General features: G+C 34.1%; 1 protein-coding gene across 3 annotated transcripts in view; it reads left to right on the top strand.

Annotated features, from left to right (window-relative positions):
* The window catches only part of LRBA (LPS responsive beige-like anchor protein), a 575,445-nt gene that overhangs the window by 442,842 nt on the left and 107,691 nt on the right, over window positions 1–24,912 (top strand). For all 3 annotated transcript variants that reach the window (XM_033134087.1, XM_033134086.1, XM_033134088.1), the window contains one exon: window positions 11,075–11,227. In XM_033134087.1, the coding sequence (XP_032989978.1) occupies window positions 11,075–11,227 (153 nt within the window). The remainder of the gene's footprint in view (window positions 1–11,074; window positions 11,228–24,912) is intronic.

Below are 24,912 nucleotides of genomic sequence, written 5' to 3'. Positions count from 1 at the left end.
TCCCTCAGGCCTGCTCTTCTCATCTTAGCAAATGATTTCCCAGATGAGAGTAAAAGCTGACGTTCTTATAGCATAAGACTCTGTCCTGCCTTCACACCCCTTCAAAATCCTATTACCTCTTGACCTCTTATTATACTGTTTGCCTCCTTGCTCATTCTGTTCTAAGGAAACAGGACCTCCTTGGTATTCAACTACTGTAGGTATCTTCCCACCTCAGAACTTTTGCTGTAACTTTTTCTTTCATCTAAAAAATTCCTCCAGAAATTCTTATGGATTTACTTCTTCAACCCTTTCAAGTCTCTACACAAATGTCACCTGAGTAAGGCCTTCTCTGTCCTCTCTAGTCAGTTATACCCCTCACCCTATGCACTTCCACTCACTTCCCAATTTGATTTTTTTCTTCACGTCTGACTCACCATCTGATATATACACATTTATTCATTAGTTTCTTTCTTCTTATCCCACGGGAACATTAGCTCCACAGGAGTATGAATTCTGGACCGTTTCCCTCACTGGTTTATCCCTAAAGCTTAAAACAGTGCCTGGAACATAGTAGCCACTAAATTAAATATTAATTTAATAATGAATGCTTTGATGAAATGTAGAAGAGTATTCTGAGCAAGGAAAATGACATGAACAAAGTTAGAGAAAATGCTTTGCACATCGGGAAATGCTTTATTGGTCTGCTAATTGGTCTTATGTACTTGGTGTGTAGGAAGCATAAAACAAGGAGAGCTACTAAAAGGCAGTTGTGGTCTCATGTGAAGACCCATGTTAGCATGCTAAAGATATTTGGCTTAATTCTCTAGATCAGATCAGCAAATTTTTTCTATAAACAGCCAGATAACATTGTTCCATTTACTGTCTCTACCGTCTCTGTCACAGCTACCCACCAGTACCACAAAAGCAGCCATAGGCAGTACGTAGACAAATGAGTGTGACTGAGTTCCAGTAAAAAATTTATTTATAAAACTAGGTGGCAGGTCATTTTTGGCCTGGGGGCTGTAGTTTACCTCCTCCTCATAGGCAATGAGGAGGCACGGAAGGTTTTTTGAGCCGGAGTAACATGCAATTGACTCTATTATAAAAGGAAGAGCTGGTCAGCGGTATGGAAAATAGATGCAGGGACTGGGGGAGGGGGATGGAGAGCTTGAGTTAGGGAGATACGTCAAGAGGCTATTACAGTTACTTAAAAGGAAAGATGCTGAGTTCTTCAACTAGTAAAATAGCCAGTGGGATGAATTCCAGGGATGGGTTAACAGTAATTATCCAGGACTTGGCTTTTGGTTGACTTCAGCACTACTTTATTGCAACCATTCTTGTCAGAGTTGTTGAGGAACGATTTCCCTGTTGTCCAACGCATTTTCAGTTCTCATTCTCCTTGATCTGTCAACATAATTGACACAATGAATTGATGCATTTCCTTGTAATATTTTCTTCACTTCGTTCTGAAATAAGGAGCCACCTTCTCCTGGCTTATCTTTGTACCTTTTTTCTCAGCGTTCTTTACTGGATTATCTTGTTCTCATACCTCAAATCATTGGAGTACCTGAGGGCTTACTCTTTGGATCTCTTCTGCATCTGCACTTGCTCCCTCGGTGATCACATTGTATCTCATGGCTTTTCCCTGAGTTCTAGACTTATATATCAAGCTCATAGGCATTTTGTACTGAACATGTCCAATATCAAACTTTATGTTCTCCATTTGCCCTCCTTCCACTCCCAAAGAAAAAGTCCTCTCTTCCCCCCAGTGTTTGTCGTCTCAGTAAAAGAACCATTTGCTGAGTTTGCTCAGGCATTTAGAAAGCTTAGAATCTTTGATTCCTCCCTTTCACACACACCCCACTGTCCATCTTCTCAACCTTCAGTATTAACATATCCAGAATCTGAGCCGTTATCACCACATCTATGACAAGGGCCCTAGCCCAAGTGGCTGTAATTTCTCACTAAACTGTTCCCCACGTGGTATTTTCTCCATACAGCACAGCAAGAATAATCTTTCTGTATTGTAAATCACATCCCTCCAATGATTGCTCATCTTATTCAGAACACAATTCGAATTCTTCCTGTAGGCACTGAGGCCCTATATCATCCAGCTGCCTCTCTGATTTTTCCTTTCTCTTTCTCTGCTGCAGCCTCACCGGCCTTTGCAGCTGTTCTTCTTCAAAAATGCCAAGCCCACTCCCACTGGGGTGGCATTGCATCAAATGTTCTCTGTGCCTGAGCCACTTTCCCTCAGTTATTTTCTTCTCCTATTCCCTCATTTCATTCAGGTCTCTGCTCAAATGTCACCTCCTCAAAGAAGATTTACACTGAACACCCTCTCTAAAATCACTCTGTAACCCATCTCTTCTTTTATTTTTTTACACAATACTTGCCACTATTTGACATGATACATATGTAGTGGCTTATTTATTTTATGTCTCCGTCACTAGAGGTCGATGAAAGTGGGGACTTTTTGTTTCGTCCACTTTGTAACCTCAGCATTTAGAACATGCCTTGCATTTAGTTAGAAATCAGTAAGTATTGGTAGAATGAAAGAATAAATAGATTGAAAGATGTCAGAAAAAGAGGTGTCAGTGAAAGCACCTGGGAAAAATAGAGAGGTCGTTTGAGGAGAAAGAAGAGTATATGGCCACCTCAGCCAGAAGGGCACAGCAAAACCCAAATGGATAGATATGTGCTCCTAACACATGGAGTGGGCTAGTAACATCTCATATTTTAGGAAGGGCTTTCTGTCCGTAAGAAAACTGAAAGCTGACTAAGAGTAGTTGATTCCATTTTCTACGTTTTTACAATTAAGATGGATTGAGTTCTTCTTATTATAGCTTTACAAAAGAAGTCCATCTGTACATCTTGTCACTAGTCATACCTTGGATATTCAATTTTAAAACTGATCTTACAATTTATTGTGTATTGTTAATGAGGAATGTAAAATTTATATTAAGTTAGGAAATTAGGGTCCGCACAGCGTATTTGATACTTACAGTTAAGTAAATAGAATGCAAGTAAATCCTAAGATATTACTAAATAATAATTTAAAAAATAAATGACTATCAGTGAAATTACAAAAATTAGTTTTAGCTTTAAAGATTAACCCTTAATAGTTTTAAGTGTATACATGTTTGTTAAATAATAATGCAAAATGGAGATGATCATAAAATGATTTTATTTGTGTCTGGTGAGAGTTGTAAAACATGAGACCTTTGACTTACCCTGTACCTCCTCCGAACTCCCAGGGGTCTATAATTTGAAGATAAGTTAGCTTCCTTTTTTCTTCTATCAGCACACTGTCTACCATAATACATCCCATGGACGCTGATAGCATCAGCATTAGCCATTTATAAGAAAGTGGTTAGCTACAGTTAAACATAATTGCTGGAAATATATTTCTTGATGCATTTGTTAACAAAAGAAAGAACCTTAAACTTTTATTTAGCAGCTTTATTTTCTTAGTAAAAATATTTTTAACATTTATTCTAGCTTTTTTTTGAGACATTTGAAAATAATTCAGTTTTTTTAATGCTTAAAGAAAGAAAAATTAAACGTATGCTTTCCTATACATCCTTTACACATTTCTGGCTTATGTATTCCCTCCTTTCTTTTCTACCTCTCTTTCTCCCTCCTTGCCTCCCTCCTAACTTCTCCCCTTCTCTCGTTCTTTCTATTGTATATGTTTTTTTGCAAGTCCCTTATTTTTAACCATCAGTTTCTCTGTCCCTTTCACACACACATTCACATAGAGTGTGCTCAAGTTGTCTCACCCGTCTCTTAACATTGTAAAACACACTAACTGAAATACATATCTGTTTATTCTTGTTTTTATACATAACTCATGCATAACTTGCAGATTTGTTGATTTCACTACATCTCTTTAACCCTTTTCTCCTTCATGTGTCAGTGGGTTAAATGCTTATCCATGTGCAGTATGTCCTTACTTAACAGTGACTTGAAGCCAAACGCCATATAATAAAATTTGTTTTATCATAGGCTAACTGATATAAACAAGAGTTAAGTTCCCTGCACCTCAACAAAATGATGTTATTCGAGGACCTGCGATACTAATTTTTTTAGCATTGAACTTTGTGCTCTTGTGTCTACAATGAATCTTTTTTTGTTGTTGTTCTTTGGTAAAGATTGCTTGAAACACTGAATATTTTTCTTCTTATGCTTCTAGGCAGGAATAAAGCATTTTTAAGGCACTTAGAAAATGCTCCTGTCTTCCTGAACTATAAAAATGTACACACATCAGCTGTGATTTGTTTTTTGACTGGTGATCTTATGATATTTTTGTTCAATTAAAAATGTAGACTGTTCATTAATGTTTTCATAGACACTGGTATTCACTGTTCTCACCCATACTCATAGCACTATGTGTGTATTTTACAACTTGTTCCAGAAAGGATTTAAGGTGGGCATTTAATTTATGTCTTCTCTTCTGGCAGCTACAGTATACCTGTTGTTTGCATTATGAATGTTTATCTCTTCTCAAGTTACATTTTCCTTGAAGATAGGGGTCTGGAACAGCAAAAGGCTGGGTGAAAACGTCCAGTCCAAATATGGAAGTGAAAAATGTGTTGAAAGCAGGAGAGAACTATAAAATATTGAGAATATTCATCATAAAGTGAGACATGTTAAGCCATACTGTCATTGCTAATAAAAAAATAATAAATTTGTTTTAAATGCGACAGTTATTTAGTAGGAATTATAAAGTCTCAAGTGTTTTTGTGGACACATTAATTTTTACAAGTAAACTTTGTTAAATGCCCTTAGAAGTATGTTAAATGCTTTAGTGAATGGGCATAATTCACTGAAAGTCCTGTTGGCCTTTAGAATCGGGCAAGTTGAGTCTCCATTTTGGGATTGCATTCGAGTCACATTAATGCTAATAATAATAGTAATAAGATCTTTTGTACATATAGAATTCTGTATTATCTCATATTAGCCTCACAATAACCCTGTGTTTGAAAAATGGCAATTGAGAGGAGTAAGAGTCAGAAAAATTGAATTAATTTAAGGGCATGTGACCAGTAAGTTAAGTAGATGAGACTCAAACCTAATTATTCTCTTTACTATATTAGATTGAGATAGATTATCTATTATCTATTGGTTTGTAATCCATGGTTTTTCTTAATTTAATATATTTGAAATGACAGTTTTATAATATCTAAAACCACATGATATTTATTGGATCTGTCTGGGAGGGTTATAGATTATTTTTCCTTCTCCAATTTTAAAAATTGCTGTTACGTTTATTTTACTAAACAGAAAAAAAAAATAGTATTTTATCTATAAATAAAGAGAAACTAAGTTTAAGCATTAACTTGAAAACTTTCAGATATGCAGTCCATTTAAAATAACTTCTAGGTACAATTCAACTCTAAACAAAGCCTAGACAGAGTGTTTTTTTTTAAATGTTTTCATTTGTCGGCTAACAAAATAAATGCTTGAAAGTTAAAAGATATCAGAGCATATATATTTTTTTCATAATATGTTGTTTATCTGTTCTTTTTTTTTGTTCATTAAGAAAGCTTATATTACATTTTTTCTTTCATAAAATGTATCATTTTCCAATGGTGAAAAGTTAAAATTTTGCTTTCGCATCTTTATTACCATCAATGTCCCCAAAGCAATGTACATTAAATTAGTTACCCTGTTATTGTGCTTATATTTGAGTTGTCAGGATTTCATATTTTAGTAAGAATAAAATAAAAATTTTAATTTAGCTCTGAGGTAGCATCTGTAGTTTTATTTCAATTTTGATTATATTGTTTCTTTCGGTTAATAGGTAAGTATTCGTCACGGTTGCCCAGGTCTTATTGAAGTAATGGTTTGAGTTCAGTGGACAGAATTGGTGACTATTAGCAGGCGAATCATACAGCCTCACTGCAGAGGTCATTCATATCAGTGGGGATCATACCTTAATAAAGAAAACTAAAGCATATGTGTGGTCACAACCAATCCTTGTCATTATGCCATGAAAGCCTTGGGATTTATGATCAAAGCAATGGGCTTATCCTGAACTGTGGTATAACCTCTGGTTGAACCTTTCAAATTTTTCTTTTAGGAGATGACACAATACATTTTGACCACGTTACCTGCCTCTAAGACCCATCTGCCTAATTAAGTGATAGAAATTAAAATTATTGTCAGTAAGTCAGGAGAAAATGTAAATTGTAAATATCAGTGTCTTCTGTCAGTGTTGTTTACTTATCATTTTCTACTGATGTTTTAAAGAATTGCTGAACATGTGTTTTTTATCCAGAGCTGAAAGTTCTCTTCTGATGAATATAAAACATACTTCACTTTGTAAATGTACATTAGAAGTATTAGAAAGACTTAATCTTTGACTCTGTCACTAAATTTCATCTGTCAAAGGAGATAATTTTGAACTATAATGTTTGGTATTATATCAAATCATGGTTCCTTGATGCTTTTAGGATTAAGATGGAATTCCACTGTACAACTTGAATATCATTGTCATCTATAGTAAAATTTTAGCTGTATGTATATTTCTTTTGTCACATGTTGTTATGCTTCAGTTGAGTTCAACATGTTTATTTTATATTTCAAGAGGGTATTCAACTGCTATCAACTGATTTATGCATGCAGTTTTCCTTATAATGAGGATGTAATATGGTTTAATTATATAAGCTCACTCTTTAATTGGGATTATTTGATGATGTCCTTTGTACTATATGTAGCTTCTTCATAATCCTTCTCTTCAATGTTGTTTTCTTGGAAGCATTTGTTGTATTTTAAATTCATGTTCATTTTTCAAATTCCCTTATGGAAACAAAGTTTTTTCTTAAAGAAAAAAAAGCTGAACTTTATAGCCTCAATAATTTAAGGCTTTCCGTACTTGACCTTTCCTATGTCTCCAACTTTATTTTCCACCTCATGTATATAGTCCTCTCTAAATCAATTGGATAGTTCTTCATTGATCATTAGAAACAAATGATATGCATGTTTCAATCTCTGTACCTCTTCTTAAAGTATTTACCTTGTCAGAACTGTTTTCATTTTTTTTCCCTTTGCTTATTTATCTTTGTTTTTAAATACTATTTTTAAATCATTCAGTCAACAGATATTTACTGAATTCCTAACGTGTCACACTCTGTCTAGGCTTTGAAAGTGTAGTGGTGAACAAAATGAAGTGAAGACATGAAGTCTTCTATCTCATGGAGCCTTCAATTTAGAGAGAGACATAAGTAGACAGACAATACAGTTTAATAAGTGTTGTATTAGAGAAATACAGTGTACTATGTTCATTTCCCTAAAGCTTTCTCTGACCAGCCAACATTTATACATCATTTTCACTTGAATTTTAGAGTGTTGTTTGTTCCTACAACTAATTTCTCCCCAATAAATATACCCTTTCACTCTTATTTAGCAATTTAGATCTGTGATCAGTAAGGGGGGGTAAAAATACACGACTATATTCCAGACCCTCTCATAGTTCTCTGCAAAGAGCAAACACTGAATAAATGATTTTGTTTGTTTTTTGTGGGGTTTTTTGGTGGGTGGGGGTTGGTGATAATATGTACAACACTCTTTGTATCTACCCAAGGCTTAAATAATGAGTTAAGAGGAACTTCTAAAAAGTTTTATTCTTTTCACAAAAGTAAAAAAATTCTATATCTGTTTTTGCCAATACTAAATTGTTCCTACCATTTTGTTTTCCTAGAAATAATTATCAGTAACTATATTGGTAACTTTTTTATTATTGACATATACATACATACATATATATATATATATATATATATATATATATATATATATATATATATAAATTCATAACCACCAACTCAAGTATATAAGAAATGCCCCAAATGAATTCAAATCTTTTTCATATTCGGCTACTGGGAAATTCATTCACACTCATTCAAGGGTAGGGCAGGGACCTCCTTTTCCCAAGACTTGAATGAGATTCAGGCTTATGTGGTACCTAGGAAATTGGCCCTCACATCTTTATTCCATCTTGTCATATCCTTACTCTCGAAGACACATGGTCTTTTGGAAGCAGACAGCTCTGCTGATTATACCAAGCTTAGGTTAAGAAATATTTGCTGAAGCCAAAATCCCTGGTACATTCCCTAAGTGTACCGTCACAAGTTCACCATGCACAGTTGGGCAGGTTGTTCTCTCTGTAAGGGTTTTTGACTGAAGAAAAGATTAGGAGCAGAAATCCAGCCTGTATCCCACTCACCAAAACGAGTTCCCTCGGGACTGCATTAGCCCAGAAGGATTGCCTTCTTCTAATTCGTAAGAGGTACTATATGTGTAAGTAGTGACCCCGATCATCACTCACCATCTTCTGGCTTCCAGCCTAACCTCTTCATCCCCTCTCCTTCCCGTTGGGCTGAAAGAAAGCTGATTGCAGAGTTTGAAAAACTTGGCTCCCTCATCTTGGGGAAACCGTTCTCTCTCTTCTTTGGCTTCTAAAAATACTAACATTTGACACTGCTCCTCCTGGACACTTTCCATAATTTCTCCTGTTTGCTTAGACTTTCACAAAAGACAGAAAAAGAGGATGTTTTCAAGAGGCCTCTGCTCAGGACCCCTGGCCATGTTCTGGAAATGCCGGACGACTCTCTTGAGGGTGCAAGGATGGGAGGTGAAAACAAAGAGGGCACAATACACAAATTCTTATCTCGATACATTTCAAGGGAAATATGAAGCTTATTTTTTAATACAATTTATTATTTTTTAATTTTGAAATATTTTTATAATGTCCAGTGTACAAAATTGGCAGGCTATCTGCCGTTAGTAGGAAATCTGAAATAAAATCTGTGGTAACTTTGGAAATTGATGCATCGCGGTCATCCAGCATGATAGGAATTATGTAACTGAAAGTTTGACATGGTCCAGTAAGACTTAACATTGCTTTCTTTCTATCTTTTGTGAGAATTTTCTCGTTTGTTTTATGTGTATTTCGTTTGAGAACTTGTATTTTGCTTTAGAATATTAGCATGTAAAACTCAGCCATTATCATTGTGAATTTTAGGAGAATTATTGCACAGGAGCATAGCGAGTCTTACAGGTAACGTCCACTAATTGTGAGAGCCTGGGGGTGGGTGTGGGGGTGTGTGGGTATTATTGAAATGAAAAGAATTAGTGTTTAGTTAAGTCAAAATGCTGCTTTTGGTTTCAAATATACAAGGTAGATGTAGTCTTCTTCTTGTAGAAGTAGCACAAGTAATATGGATTAAAAATAAGACACTGGGGGAAATTTCTCAACCTTGGGATATATATTAAATGCACATGTCTGCAAATAATGGTGATAAAGTTACTCATCTTCATATTTGAGTAATAATTACAGCATATTTTTAAAATTCTTCCTTTGATTAATTTTATTAAATAATAAATGCTACATATGTATGTATATACATTTTACACATGTGTAATATATCTATTTTTTCAGGAGAACTAGTTTTCTAATTATGAAGGAATGAAAGGTGTATGTTTACTTTTTTTAAAATGTCATAAATATATGTTAAAAACGTATAATTAAAATGTTAGCACTGGGTGTACTGTATAAGTAGAGCCCATGCTTATTTGATGATTAAGGACACACAGCCGTCAAAGTTTTGATCTAAGTTCTAAATTTATCATAAATCAGCTGTTGTAACTTTGGGCAAATTACTTCTATGAGTCTTAGTTCATTTTTAAAACGGACATGATACCTTACCATGTAAAGTTATTGTGAAGATTAAACTCTTTCATTAAGAGTTTATTTTAGTACCTGACTCATTTCATGCAATAAATGTTAGCTCAGAGAAATTGGATATAGCTTTTTGTTGCATAAAATAACATGCATATGTCTTTCCCCCTTTTGTCAGTTAGACTTATATGCATCATTTTTGGATTTTTCCCCCTTTTGTCAGTTAGACTTATATGCATCATTTTTGGAGACGAGAATCTTAAATTTGGGAGAGAGGGGTGATTACTTGTGTTTTATGGTTAAACTTTTAACAGAGTTCTTTAAAAGAAAAAAAAGCTTAGTTTAAAAGTTTTTCAAGTCCAATGACCAGGTGGTTCTCAGGAATTTGGAGGACAAGCTCATTTCTACCCTGCTTAGTTAATTATTGTGATTGTAAACAAAGGATGTACAATTCACAGTCAAGCGACATTTCACATGGATGATGGAGGTGATAATAGCCTAATTCCTGCTGGATCTTTTTTCTTTGCTCTGGCAAGTTCATACTGACCTTGTCCAAAATCTGATGACCTCCCTTTTTGACTCAACTGTTTGGAAAGCCAGGCCTGCCATAGCTGGCCCTGAGGGGGTATCTGAAAGACCACTGAGTCACTGACCCATGTCAAGACTGGATTTCAAATCTGATCTGCAGGACCTCTGAAATAGTTATACATGGGGCTTATTGTACACAAAAGCCTAACCGGCTGCATTTTTCTACTTATTAAATATCTTATTAAAGTGTATTTTAAACATCCTTATTAAAGTCATATTTAATTTACTCAATTTCTTATGCAGGTCATTTTCAAGACTAATTATAAATTTTGATTTTTTTTTATCAGTGTTAGTACCTTAAAACTAAACTTGAATGTTTTGAAATGTGAGCCAAATATACTGTTGAACCATAACTAAATATAGTAACTATCTTCCTGGTTGATGAAGAGACCAAGGTAGTAGCATTTTAATGCATATAAAGGTTTTGGTTCTTTGGGTGGGGGGGGCAGGAGCAAAAATTCCATATACCTCATTTGAAAAATCAAGTTTAAGCTGTTATTATTACGGCATATAATCTCTGTTTATATCCTGTCAACCTCAAATATTACTCAAATGTTGGTATTTAAGAATTTTGAGGTTATGAGACTTGTCCTGTAGGAAAGCATATGACCAACTAGTAAGATGTTATTTAAATTTGATTGGATGGGATCTGTCTACCTTAATAGAAACTTTGTAATGGGGCTATGATATGAAATGAAAGAAAAAAAAATCTCTAGTTTGTTGTTCTCCTGCGTAATAGAAAATGATCAGGGCCTTTTATAAATATCTAGTAAGTATTCTACTATTTATAATATGACATTGTCTTTCATTTTTATGTAGGAGTTGATTCCTGAATTTTATTATCTCCCTGAGATGTTTGTCAACTTCAATAATTACAATCTTGGAGTGATGGATGATGGGACAGTAGTGTCTGATGTTGAACTTCCTCCTTGGGCCAAAACCTCAGAAGAATTTGTTCGCATAAACAGATTGGTAAGATAGTAATCATCTACTCTGTCATGAGCCTTTTCACAAAGTATGTTTCATGTGTTGGTATAATCATTAACCCTTGCTCTTCTGGACAAAACTGTAGTTGACAGGAATAACTGAGAATGACATAATAGTTCGTGAATCTTAATACAAACCTGACAAAATTGTAGTCTTGAAAGATATAATGGTTTCTTTTATTCTCTTATGCAGAATTTAGGTAACTTTCATAGGTATGTGATAATTCAAAATTATAAGCGAAGGTTGTAGGTTAAATTGGAATTCTATGCTTTTTCTAACATGGGTTTCTTGTACCAGGAAAAGAGCATAATTCTGTATTCCAGGTTAGAAGGCCATTGCACATTTTAGTAATAGAAACAAAATGTTCAGATTTTATCCTGAAAATATTCAGATTCTATCCTATTCTATTACATGAAGTCTTCATGTAATATTTAGAACATTAAAACTTAAAAGCAAAGTAATCATTGTGCTTACAAACAAGTCTCCAGAATCCTCTGCATTGGACTCCTTATTGTCCTCTGTTATATGAGTTTTCTGTTTTATGAAAAATATAATACACTTTTCCTTTTTGCCTTTAATTTTTATAAAAATTTGGAATATGGGAGCTTCATTCTCAGTATTTAAAAGTAGTATTTTATCATACTCCATATTCAAGATGAAATCTAAATTGCATTGTATTTTTAATTTACACTTAAACAAGGAAAATTACTGTATTTTAGTTTTCTAGGTGGCATTTCTTATCTTTTATACCAACAATTATATTTTAATCCTGTCTTCCAGATCCTAGTTGCAGTCCCATTATTACTGATATTTCACATTTTATGTATACAGCAGAGGAAGTGAAAAGAACATAGGCTTTGAAGCTAGACCAGTATTTTTTTGTTTATTTGTTTTTTGGTGGTTTTTTGGTTTTTTGTTTTGTTTTGTTTTTGAGGAGGAGGGTACAGCTCACAGTGGCCCATGCAGGGGTTGAAGAGGCAACCTTGGTGTTATCAGCACCACGCTGTAACCAACTGAGCTAACCGGCCACCCTGCTAGAGCAGTTTTCTTAATCCTGGATAAATCACTTTGCTGGTTATGGAACCTTAGGCAATACAACTTTTCTGAGCTTTGGTTACCTCGTTTGTAATTTGGAAATTATGAGTTTAACATTGTAATTATGTACGTAAAAATATCTAGAATATTATCTCGCTTATAGTAGGCACTCAGAAGACTGTACCTAATATTATTCTATCATAGTCTTAAGGTACACATTGCATTTTACTTTTCCCTCATGCCCTTTTGAAGATTCTCAATTAAGTTACTGAGTTAAAACGAGAGCAAAAGACAAAGCTTAGCTCTGAAAGATATTGAAGGAGATATCAGACTTTGAAATGTGACAGTTGTCTGTGGCGGTGTGATTTTGTTTCCCAGGAGCACTTGGAAGTCAATAGGAGGGACGGTCATTTTGCAATTTCTTTTTCTTTTGGTGATTGTCCACCATTTTCAAACACATTTATTTAGGTCTAATTTACAGACCATAAAATTCACCTTTTTAAAAGTGCACAATCCAATAAGGTTTAGTAAATTTATGCAGTTGTGTAGGCCATCGCCACAGTGAGCTTTAGAACAATTACATCACTCCACAAAGTTTCCTTATACCTGCAATCCGTCTCTGCTTCCCACTCCTGGTCCCAGGAACCACTGCTTCTGTCTCTGTAGGTATGCTTTTTCTAGACACTTTATATAAATGGAAGTATACAGTGTGTAGTCTTTTTGTGCCTGGCTTCTTTTACAAAGCATGATGTTTTTGACACTCATCTGTGTTGTTGAATATATTGGAAGTTTTTTCTTTTTCTATTTTTCTTTTCTTTTTTCTTTTTTTTTTTTATCATGGCATAGTATTCCATTGTAAAGATACAATACATTTTGTTTATCTGTTTACCAGTTTATGGACATTTGGGTTTTTTCCAATTTTAGTCTATTATCAGTATTTGTACATGCTTTAAGGTGAACCGATGTTTTCATTTCTCTTGGATAGATTTCTAGGAGTTTAATTGCAGGGTCATATGCTAAGAATATGTTTACCATTTTGCATTCCCACCAACAATGTATGAAATTCCAGTTTTCTATATCCTTGCCAAGACTTGATATTGTCAATCCTATTTATTTTAGCCATTTTAGTAGGTATCTCATTGTGATTTTAATTTGCATGTCCCTAATGATTAACGATGTTGACCACCTTTTCAACAGCTTATTTTCTGCTCACATATCTTCTGTGGTGAACTATCTGTTCAAATCATTTGCCTGTTTATTAATTGGGTTGTTTGTCTTTTTATTATTCAATTTTAATAGATCTTTGTATATTTTCCATAAAAGTCTATCTAAAATATCTTTTCCAAATATTTTTCTCCTAGTCTGTGACTTGTCCGTTCATTTTTTAATGGTTCCTTTTGAATCACCCTTTAAAAAAATGTTTTTACTATTAGGTAGATATAAAATTACATAATGTTTGAAAAGTATAATCATCTCCATTCTTGAGGAATGAATTTTTAAGAAAATAATTAAAATCATATTCAGATCATTTCATTATTGAAATGGTTTTTCTCAAATATGATTTAAACTTTTAAGTCTCAAGGAAACCCGCTCTCTATTAATCATTACCCTATTTAGCATGAGTAAAAGTACAAAGAAGTTTGTTAGTATGTGTACTTTGCTTTAAAAGAGGTGTAAGAGGCAGAAACATTGAAGAAGTTATCTTTAAAGCTTTTCAACAATATTTTAACAATTAAGAAAAAAATTTATTGTTTTTTTCTTTTTTTGATTAAATTTATTGGGGTGACGATGGTTAGTAAAATTGCATAGGTTTCAAGTGTGCTTAATTGTATAAATTGAGGTGAGCCAGTCTCCTGGCAGTGCCTCCCATTTTTACTCTCACTCAGAAGAACCAGATCTATTCGGAATGGGTTTTCCAAGGACACCAAAAAAAAAAAGGTGGCAACTTCCTAAATTCTTTAACAATCAGATTTTGGCTTTGTCTAACTATGTTTGACCATGTTTTAATCTTAGACCTGACTATGAAATTATGTACAAAATAGTATTTTACAATACTAACTGCACATTTATAATTACTTACTATTAAATTATTAAACATTTGTCCCAGTGATTCCTACAAGTTTTACAGATGTCTTCATAGTTGAAGCTCTGAATAAGCACACATTCTTAGCAGACTCATGTAAAAATTCACTGCAAATTAAATGCAAATGTCGTTTAGCATTGAATATTTACATCTCTGATTTTAATTCATAATTATGGGAAAATACTTGATGTTACTTACACGTGTCTTTATGAAAGAATTTAATCATTCAAAAATATTTATTGTACACCTATGATGAACAAAGCTTTGCTACAGTACAGTCCATACTGATTCATTTTATAATTTCCTGGTAACTTTCTATAAGTGACTGAATTATTAGTATGGTATTTTATGTATCTGTTAGCATGTTATCATATAAGGTTTTATCCCCCTCCTCTTCTTGGTTTACCTCTTCAAGTCCACAGATTTTATGCAATGATTGTAGCTCATGAAATGCATACTACTTTGATCTGTGACCTTTTTGTGGTGCTAATCGGGTTCCTGATATCATTATACCTTACTCATTAATCATATTTCCTGCAGCCCGTCAGGCAGCCAGACAGCACAAGTCCCTGTTTTCAGCCCTCTGTTGGCAGGTTTCTGCTTTTCCAGATTATTACAGACGGTACTTTGGCTTCTCATAGCCAGAGCCACATCAAGCTGTGTGTTACAATTAAAGTCAGATGGTCCTCAGGTTGAACAGGGATATAGTGTTGCAGCTGTCTCTCTTCCTGGAACAAGCCAGCACCAAGAACAGATGATCTATAGGACAATGAATAATAACAGATTGTACAGTACTCCGTAGGTAGCAGGGGATCACAGAATTAATTAACTGACATACTCATTTTAAGATACCCAGCAGCATGTCTTTTTTTTAAGTATTTGGTTGCCCAAATATTAATTTGAGGAGGTAGGGTATTTTTAGGAACATGATTTTAATAGTAGGCTGGTAATGCTACATTTTGTGTTTTGTGTTAGAGACCATAACTACTATCTTTCCTATACATTTTAATCCTCACCGCTTTCTGTACGTAATGAAGATCTAAATGTAGGATTGACAAATTGACTAAAGTGTTGGCTTCATGTACAGAAAATAATATCCTGTGTATTTTAGAAGGAAAACCCACCTAGGTCTGATTAGTCTTGCAGATAAATAAAGTATATTTTCTTTGTTCTGAACAGTTGGAATCAGGGTAAAACCAGACCAGTCTTTAACTACATCCCAGAGATTCGTCTGTGTTATTTAATATTACCTGGACCAAAAAAGAAAAAAAAAATTTTAATTCCAAATACTGCTTCAGAAATATAAATGAGAAACAGGCTTTCATACTTTCAAATAATATAAAAATGTATGAGTTGAGACTGTTCTTCATATAGCTGTATGATACAATGTTGATGTTATGGACCTATATTATATTGCCTCTTACAACCCTCAAGTTTTAAGTGGAATAAGAGACAAAGAAAACCATAGTATGAGCAGTAATGATAGTTCTATTTATACAAGTTGATGAAGTGGAACATTTTATTTTAGCCGAAAGATATATAGTTTATTCAGATTATAATAAAAGTAATTCATTCATCTAACAGGTATTTACCAATTGTCTCTGTACCAGCGCTGTAAGATTCAGTGAACAGGCAGACCATACCACTACTCTTTTGGAGGTTACTTCCTCTTTGATGGCTTAGGTTGTTGAAATAGAAAGCTTCTCGTGGCTGAGAGGTGGCATGAATCTAATAAAACAAGGCTTCTGTTGATGAACTGTCCTGGGGTTACCAGGTAGAATCACACTTTCCTTTGTGTGTCTTCTGTAGCTTTTGTCTTCTCTGCAAGTTCATAATGGTGACATGAGTAGTCACTTGCACGAGAAGGTAAAAAAAAATCAAATGAGTATGTTGTCTTCTTTACAGATGATGTATGGACAAATTAGAAGTGATGATTTTTTTATATTGTTGTCTGAGAGCAAAATACGGTTTTCAGATATAATTTCTCCTCCAACCTTGTTTTTTCCTACTATTGCTAAATAGAAATCTATCCAACCTACCTAAAGCTTCATAGATCTTATATCTCTAAAGAAACTCAGTCAGTCTTTTCTAACCTTTTCACTTGAATGGAAAATTTGCTGTTTCCAGGTGATGGCAGCATAGTTGGTGCTAAGGATCTCATGTTGATTAAAAAGTGCTCTATGTGCATACAGCGAGACCTGCAGCTTGAGATGGCTGAGTTTGCAATGATATAGCAATTAGATTATTGTAATGGCATGTTATGTTCCAAATTACAGTGTTTGGAAACACTGTAAGGTTGAGAGGTTTGATTGAGATTTGAAAGGGGTTGCACTTTTTTGACCTTTATTCCTATCATTGTTTCCATTTTCTGGGTAAATGGCATTTAAAAGCCAATTTCTTAAGAGAGCTGACCAGGCAACATTTTTTATTTTTGGAATAGAAATGCCAGAAGCTACCTGCTGTTTTCATATTGTTCCTTTTCCATTTGCCTTTTCATTTTCCACACTGATAATGATATGGCCGAGAATGGGTATAGCCATCATAGCTTCAGTCGGTGCTAATTATTTCTCAACTGTGGACGAATCCCTCCCTCTCCCTTCCCTGCAATGTTTGAAAAAAATCTAAAATTGCTATTGTTTGGTTTGCTCTTAGTCCTGATATGTAATTTACTCTGAAATTTTTAGTTTAAAACAGACACCTAAATTAGAGGGGGGAAAAAAGTTCCATGTTGATAGGTTGTTAATTCTCCCCAAATTTATATGTAAATGTAATAAAACCAATCCAAGTCCCAACAGGTTTGTTTTGTTGGAACATGAAAAAAAGATTGTAAAGGAGCAAAGATTCAGTTGTAGCCTTGACCTTCTCTGAGAACAAGTACAGGTCTCAGAGGGATGTGTTTTACTATGTAACAAAAATTGTTATAAAGCTATAGTAATTAGGGAAAATTAGGAGAACTAGACTAACGGAAGTAAACAGAGAGCCCAGAAATAGACCAGGACATATAAAGAAACTTCATCTATTACATAGCTGGTATTTCAGATCTGTGGGGAAAGGAAGGACTTTTCAATTTAAGGTGCTGAGATACTAAATAGTTATTGTATTAGTTTCCTTGGTAACAAACTACTACAAACTGGGGGGCTTAAACAACAGAAATGTATTGTCTCACATTTCTGGAGGCTGGAAGTCTGAAATAAAAGCTTGGCAGTTGTTGGTTCCTGCTGAGGACTCTGAGGGAGGGATCTGTTCTAGGGCTCTTCTTGGCTTGTTTATAGCTGTCTTCTCCGTGTCTCTTCATGTCATCTTCTCTCTATGTCCTATCGCTGTATCCAAATTTCCCCTTCTTCTAAGGACACCATTTGTATTGGATTAGGGACCCACCCTACTCCAATATTACCTCATCTTAACATAAATAATTAACATATATAAAGACCCTATTTCCAAATCAGGTCATATTCTGTGTTACTGGAAAGTAAGATTTCAACATTTGAATTTTGGGGGATACAATAACAACACTATTCAACCCATAACAATAGACACCAACACTGGAAAAAAAATGAACATGGAACCTTTATATCACAAACAAAAATTAAAGTATATTAAAGCTTTAAATCTAAGAGTAAAACTTTTAAAAGATAATGCAGGAGGATTTCCTTGTGATCTTGGAATAGAGAAAAGTTTTCCAAACAGGAAACAAAAAGTGAAATATGGTATTTTACATTAATTGATTTGGGGACGTTAAACGAACCTTGTATTTATTGAATATATCATACTTGATATAAATTCTTTTGGTAGGTAATGTATTTTTTGTTGTTAATATTTTGTTGAGAAATTATTACTTTTGAGGATTTTTGCCTTTTATGTTTATAAGGAATATTGATATGTGGTTTTCTTATGATATCTTTGTCTGACTTTAATATCAGGAAAATATTGGTCTCATAGAATGAGATGTAGCAAAGTGTTCGTGCTTCCTCTATTCTCTTAAAGATTTTGTGAAAGATTAGTATTATTTTTCTTCTTTAAATATTTGGTGGGCTTCACCACCGAAGCCATCTGGACATGGAATTTCCTTTTTGGGAAGATTTTAAACTACTAACTCAATTCTTTACTTGTTATAGGTGTATGTTTTCTGTATTTTCTTGAATTTCAGTCATTTGTGTCTTGTTAGGAATTTGACTATTTAATCTATCTGATTTATTGGTATAAAAGTTGTTCATAGTGAGCTATATAATCATTTTAATTTCTCTAAGGTTGTTTGAAGTTACCTCATTAATCTCTGATTTTTGGTAATTTGTATCTTGTTTTTCTTGGACATTCTTGCTAAAGGTTTGTCAGTTTTATTGATCTTTTCAAAGAACCAAATTTTCATTGATTTCTCTCCACTGTATTTTTGTTTTTTCTTCCATTGGGCTTTCACTCTAATACTCATTTTTTTTCTTTCCTTTTGCTTGCTTTGGGTTTTGTTTACTCTTTTACTAGATTCTTAATTTGGGAAACATTTTTAAATTTAAATTCCTTTTTCTTTCCTAATTTTGGTTTTTACAACAATAAATTTCTCTTTACTGTTTTTGCTGCATCCAATAAACTTTGACATTTGGTTTGCTTATTTTATGTTCATTTGTCTCATAACATATTCTAATTGTCTTTTTTATTTCTTTTTTGGCTTATGGATTATTCTGAAGTGTATTGTTTAGTTTCCATATATGTGGATTTTCCAGATTTTCTTCTGTTTTATTTCTAATTTAATTTCATGGTGATTGGAGAATATAATCTGCATGATTTCTGCTGTTTTGAATGTACCAAGACTTTCTTGATGACTGAGGACATGGTCTGTATTAGAGAAGTCTCCCCTTGCTCTTGAGAAGAATAGGTATTCTGCTGTTGTTGAGTGTTCTATAGATTTCAGTTGATCTAGTGGGTTTAGTGTGTTCAAATCTTCCATATCTTTGCTGATTTTCTGTCTCTTTCTATCCACATTTGTTAGTAAGATGTTGAGTTTCCCAAATATTTGTCAATGCTGTCAGTTTTTGTTGCATGTATTTTTAAACTCTGCTGTTGGATGCATGTATTAGTTTCCTATGGCTGCTGTAACACATTACCAAAAACTTGGTGACTTAAAACACCAGAAATGTATCCTCTCAAAGTTCTAGAGGTCAGAAGTCTGAAATCAGTATTACACTTCTGGAAAAGACCTCTGCCGCTGTCCTCACATCCCCTTCTTCTCTCTGTCTATTGTAAAATCTCTCCCTGCCTTCTTCTTACAAGTATACATGTGATTACATTTAGGGTCCTCCCTGATAACCCAGGGTAATGTTCCCATCTCAAGAGCCTTCATTTAATTACTTCACAAAGACTCTATTCCCATATATGGTAACATCTACAGGTTATAGAGATTAAGACGACATCTTTTGGTAGGGGAGGGCATTTTTCAGCCTACCGTTGTGCATATGTGTTTACAATTGTTATGTTTTCCTGGTGAACTATATTTTCATCATAAATTATCCCCCTTTGTTTCTAGTAATTATTTAGTCTGTTGAGCCTGATATTAGTATAGCCAGCCCAACTATCATATGATTACTGTTTACGTGGTATATAGTTTGCCATTCCTTTACTTCCAACCTACTTTGCCTTTGATTCCAAAATGTTTCTTTTGTAGATAGCATATAGTTGGATTTTATTATTTATCCAATCTGATAATCTCTGCCATTTAATGGTGTTATTGATATGTTTGGATTCATGGCTGGTAGCTTGCTAATTATGTCCTTTAGTCTTGGATCTTTTTGTTTCTCTGTTCCTCCTTTATAAATTTTTTATATTAAAGAGGTATTTCTAGTCTACCACTTTATCTCATTGCATTTTTTTTTTAAACTTCTTTTCAGTTACTCTGTTAGTGCTCTAGGGACAATATGCATCTTAATTATTTCGTTTTATCTCAATTATCTCAATCTACTTCAGATTAATGCTAACTTAATTCCAGTAAAATATAGTAATTTAATTCGAATTCAGCTCTATTCCTTCCTACAATATTCCATCCATGTATGTTATAAACCCACTATACAGTGTTAATAGCTATTGCTTTGTGCAATTTTATGTCTCTAAAGTTAATAAAGGAGAAATGATACCTACTAATTTTATTTACTACTTAACCTTAATAGAAACATTCCAAAGTGAATAGAAGAATACCTCATATACAGCATCATATAGAAATGGGATAATTCCCATATAGAAGAAGTTCCATAGAACTGAAATTTATACTTTCAAATACCAGTGTTTTTACCATTTCCCTTGGGAAAAAAAATCTTTTTTTATAAACTGTATTACACATTTCCCTGCCTCTTAAACAGAGAATTCAGAACTTAAATAGGCTTTTCTGGAATATTCATGGTTAAATATTCAGATATTTTCCATGTTGTCCTTAAATGTTACTGAGATATATGGAACTTTTTGTTCCTCAGCTATAAAATGATGCATATTCCTCTGCTTGTGTTTTTAGCTTTCTGTCAGCATTTCAGAGTTCTTTCCTGTGTCAGCTGTCACTTTTCTCTGTCAAGGTTTTCATTTTCTTTTGATCCATTGTGTTATTTTATGCATATATACATATATAGCAAGATAAAAGCCTGAGGAATGACAGGGACTCCCACCATTAAAGTTCGTAAGTTTTGTGCTTGTTTCCTCATGGCCTTCAGTTGCTTTGAGTTTTTGCTGTGTTCTAGATTCTCTAAACATTTGAGATCTGAACTCTGGATAAATGAAATGTAAACTGCATTTTGTTTATTGACATATTATTGTACTATATACAAACATATACAAGCAAAATAAAGTGAAATGATTCTATTTCTAAGATATGTTACATTTATGTTGGAAAAATATACAAGTTCTGTGTTTATTCTGGATCAACTTGCTATAACTCCCTGCCGACATAACTTAATATTTCAATAAAATACTAACATATTAACAAAAATATTTTTTAAATTTATAAGAATAATGGAAAATTCCTCTCCATGAATAGCCCATCCACATGATACTGAAAAGCATCATCTCGTAGTTATTAATCATTCCTGGAGACTTCAGCCTCAGTGATACAGCTGGAAGTGTGGGGGATAATGCAGGTTCTATTCTCTTCTTGACACAGAAACCTACAATAGTTGTGCTTTTAGCTTCTAGCTTCTCGATTGTATCATTCCACATGCTTTTCTCACTCACCACAGGGCCTGCCACATACTTTTACTACACATTGCAGTGTAAGCCTTACTCCTTTTTAAACCAAACTATATTATAAAGCTTTAAACCTTCTTACCACCACTACCTCAGAAACAAAATAAAACAAAAACCTGTAAACAGCTCTTCTCAAAACGCTCATCGTCCTTAAAATGTTTCATAAAAACCCCTACATATTACTCTCTGGTCATCCTACAATCCATTTTCAATATAATTATATACACATGTGACTTGTAAGTCACTATTCTTACTCGGTGGACCTTCTGTGCTTTTTGCATATAAAATTCTGGTTTTAGGTATAAACTCTATCCTTAGTGTATTTCAAAGTGTGGTTCATGGAATACATACATAGTCTATATCAGAATCTCCTGAGATACAGTTAATAAATGTGCATTTATTCATTTATCCATCAAATATTTGTTGAGACCCTATTCTAGTGGCTCAGTGTTGGTTGGGGGTACAGGGCATATAAACCCCCATCCAAGCTCCAAAAATTGGGGAAAAGATGGACTTTATAATAAGTAGTATGGGCTAGCCATATAAAGAAAGATAACCTTAGATAGTTTTTCATACCAGAAACCAAGGATCCGATACCTAAGTGCGAAACAAGTGCTAGAAGAAAACGTTAGTGAATTTTTGTATAACCTAAGGGTGGGTAAAACTTTCCCAATTATGAGTCAAAATCCAAAAGTATTAAAGATCTGATCACTTTGATTACCTAAACATAAATAGCTTTCAAATAGCAAAATGCATCAGAAGCAAAGTCAAAAGACAGATGACAAACTAAATAAAAATATTTGAAATTTAAAACTTAGACAAATGGCTAGTGGACCACATTTATAAAGAACTCCTAAAAATTATATAGAAATACACCCGACGATCTAATGAAAAAAATGGGCAACAAGTCACAGAAAAAGAAATGTCAGCATCCCTTCAACACATGAAAAGATGCTCAGCCTCTCTCATAATAAAAGAAATATATATTGTACTGTAATTCCATCCGCATCTTTCAGATTGGCAAAATTCCAATATATTCCAATTCCAAGATACTCTGTTGATGAGGCTGTGGGAAAGCAGGCATTCTCCTACGTTGCTGATGGGGATGCAAAATGATAGCGAAGGGAATTTGCCGCTCTCTAGCAAAATTACCTACCTGTTTGCCCTGTGACCCAGTATATAGGGGTCTTTCCCAAAGATATACTGGCCAAAGTAAGAAATGTCGTACTCACAAGTAGAACCTACTTTCTTTAATAGTTTTGACTTTGAAATTATGAAATATTTTATATAATTTATAAAATAAAACCAAAAGAGGGAAAATTTCAATCCCTAAAAATTGAAAAGACATTGGAATAAGGAACCCTACTAAAGATAAGTATCTCTCTGATAGGATGTGTTTTACATACAAAAGAACCAGAAGAAACCTTTAACTTTTTAAACTAGTCTTACATTTAGGTAGCAATGGTATAGTTCTTTTGAAACTATTATGGTTGTATGGTACACTAAGCAAATAAGTAATTGTGTGAATGTCATGATCAATAATTTTAATATAAGAGGTAAAGAGATTCACATGTAAAATCAGAAAGAACCAGAAAAGCTTAGAGGTAGCCTGGCAATGGCAGCTAGAGACAATTTTTTCACATCGCAGTTATTGATAAATATTTTAGTTATTAACTTTCACTAAACCAGCTTGGCAAGAGATAACATAGAATGCACAATTATTTTTCGCGAGGAATTTAACTATCGAGGAAATGAGAATATTTCTTTTTTCTGGCCAGCAGTTTCTGTCTTAGCCAAAACTATGTGGGAACCAATATAAGCAAAACTCACTATGTGGTAACATTGATTTAGAATAAAAGAGAAAGCTGATCTTAATTCATTGGACAATATTTGTTCAGTGCTTACACTGTTCTAGGTTCTGGGGATAGGAAGGCAACCAAAACAGATAAGGCCTGATATGTAAATTCCAAGGAAGATCTGAATGCCATATTATTAGAATGATGCCTCTATCTTCAATTCAGAGACAGAGTGCCGCAAACATCAGAATATTTATATTTATGTGGTTGAACGCTCTCTTTTCTAGGTCTGTTTATGACACACTTTCTGTGCTCCCCATTTATACTCCGTATATTGACCATCCCTCTTCTGTTCAGCCTGTTCTTCAAACAGGTCATCACTGTCTTAAACACGTTAATAGTATCAGGCCTTTATAAAAATCCACCCAAATCACTATGATTGGAATTGAGCTATTCTTTCCAGATTATTCCTGGTGATGTTATTTTTATAAATTGGTTAATCTAAATTTATTTCGGCACAGTTTTTCATAATTTTTTTTCTTTAAGTTACTAAAGTGCTTTAATGATCTGACTTGAGGAAAAACAATAAAACCTCATTTGTGGTAGCTTCCTACTTGTCCAGAGCAGTTTAAGTTCTTGAGAAGTTAGAATTAAGAAGAAGGGTGGAAGAAGAGATACTTTTTGTAATAGAAAAAGAGCAAGCAGGTTAGAAAATCCTGTTTTGTTTTGTTTTTATCATCGTTAGTCTTTGTGTAAATTGTCACAGTAGTATGCTGCCAGGTACAGTTGGAAGTTGTCATTTTTGCCAGGGACCGATGGTAAATGGTGGGAGAAGCAGTGAGACGAATGGGTTCCCAGAATGTCCCTAGAAGCTGAGCTCGCAGAACTCTTGCTCAGCCTGTTCCCCTCACGCCCACCTTGGCTGGAGGTGTCCTGTACTCTGTGCTGGGAGGAGTCGCTTCCAGTCCCTCACTGCCCTTGTTCCTGGCGCTGGGCCATGCCACCCACAGTGGCAGTATATCTGAAAAGCAGCATCTCTGCTGTAGATTTTCTTCTGCCTATGGATACTTTCACGCAACTCTGCACAGCGATTCCCAGTCAATGACTGCTTACTGTGGTATTTATGTCTGTTTGATTGGCCAATAACTGGTTCTATCCAACATTTATTTTTTCCAACTAAGAATTTTCTGTAAACCTGCAAATTTCTGTGGTCATGGTAACCAGAAAGTGACTTTCCCCAGCCCTCCAAAAAAAAAGAAAAGGAAAAGGAGGATTGATTCATGCTTTTCCAGCATGACTTATTTTTTTATAGACTGGTTGGTTCTTTTCACTCTACATTTTTGATTTATCATTAGAAAATAAACTTTAGGATGAATATCCCAGTACTTGAAATGCTAGACAACAAGGAATAGTTGTGTGAGTATTGTGTACATACGAACGGGTAAGCTATTTTTCTCTCTATGAACAGATATTCCCAGTAAGTGTTAAGGTATTTTCTATGACTCTGATGTTCTTATTTTTAAGCATAGGCAAATTGAGTTTGC

The sequence above is a fragment of the Rhinolophus ferrumequinum genome, chromosome 18 (genome assembly GCF_004115265.2).
Source record: "Rhinolophus ferrumequinum isolate MPI-CBG mRhiFer1 chromosome 18, mRhiFer1_v1.p, whole genome shotgun sequence".
NCBI classification, from domain to species: Eukaryota; Metazoa; Chordata; class Mammalia; order Chiroptera; family Rhinolophidae; genus Rhinolophus; species Rhinolophus ferrumequinum.
The sequence above is the reverse complement of the archived record's forward strand: the minus strand, read 5'-3'. Positions and strand labels throughout refer to the sequence as shown.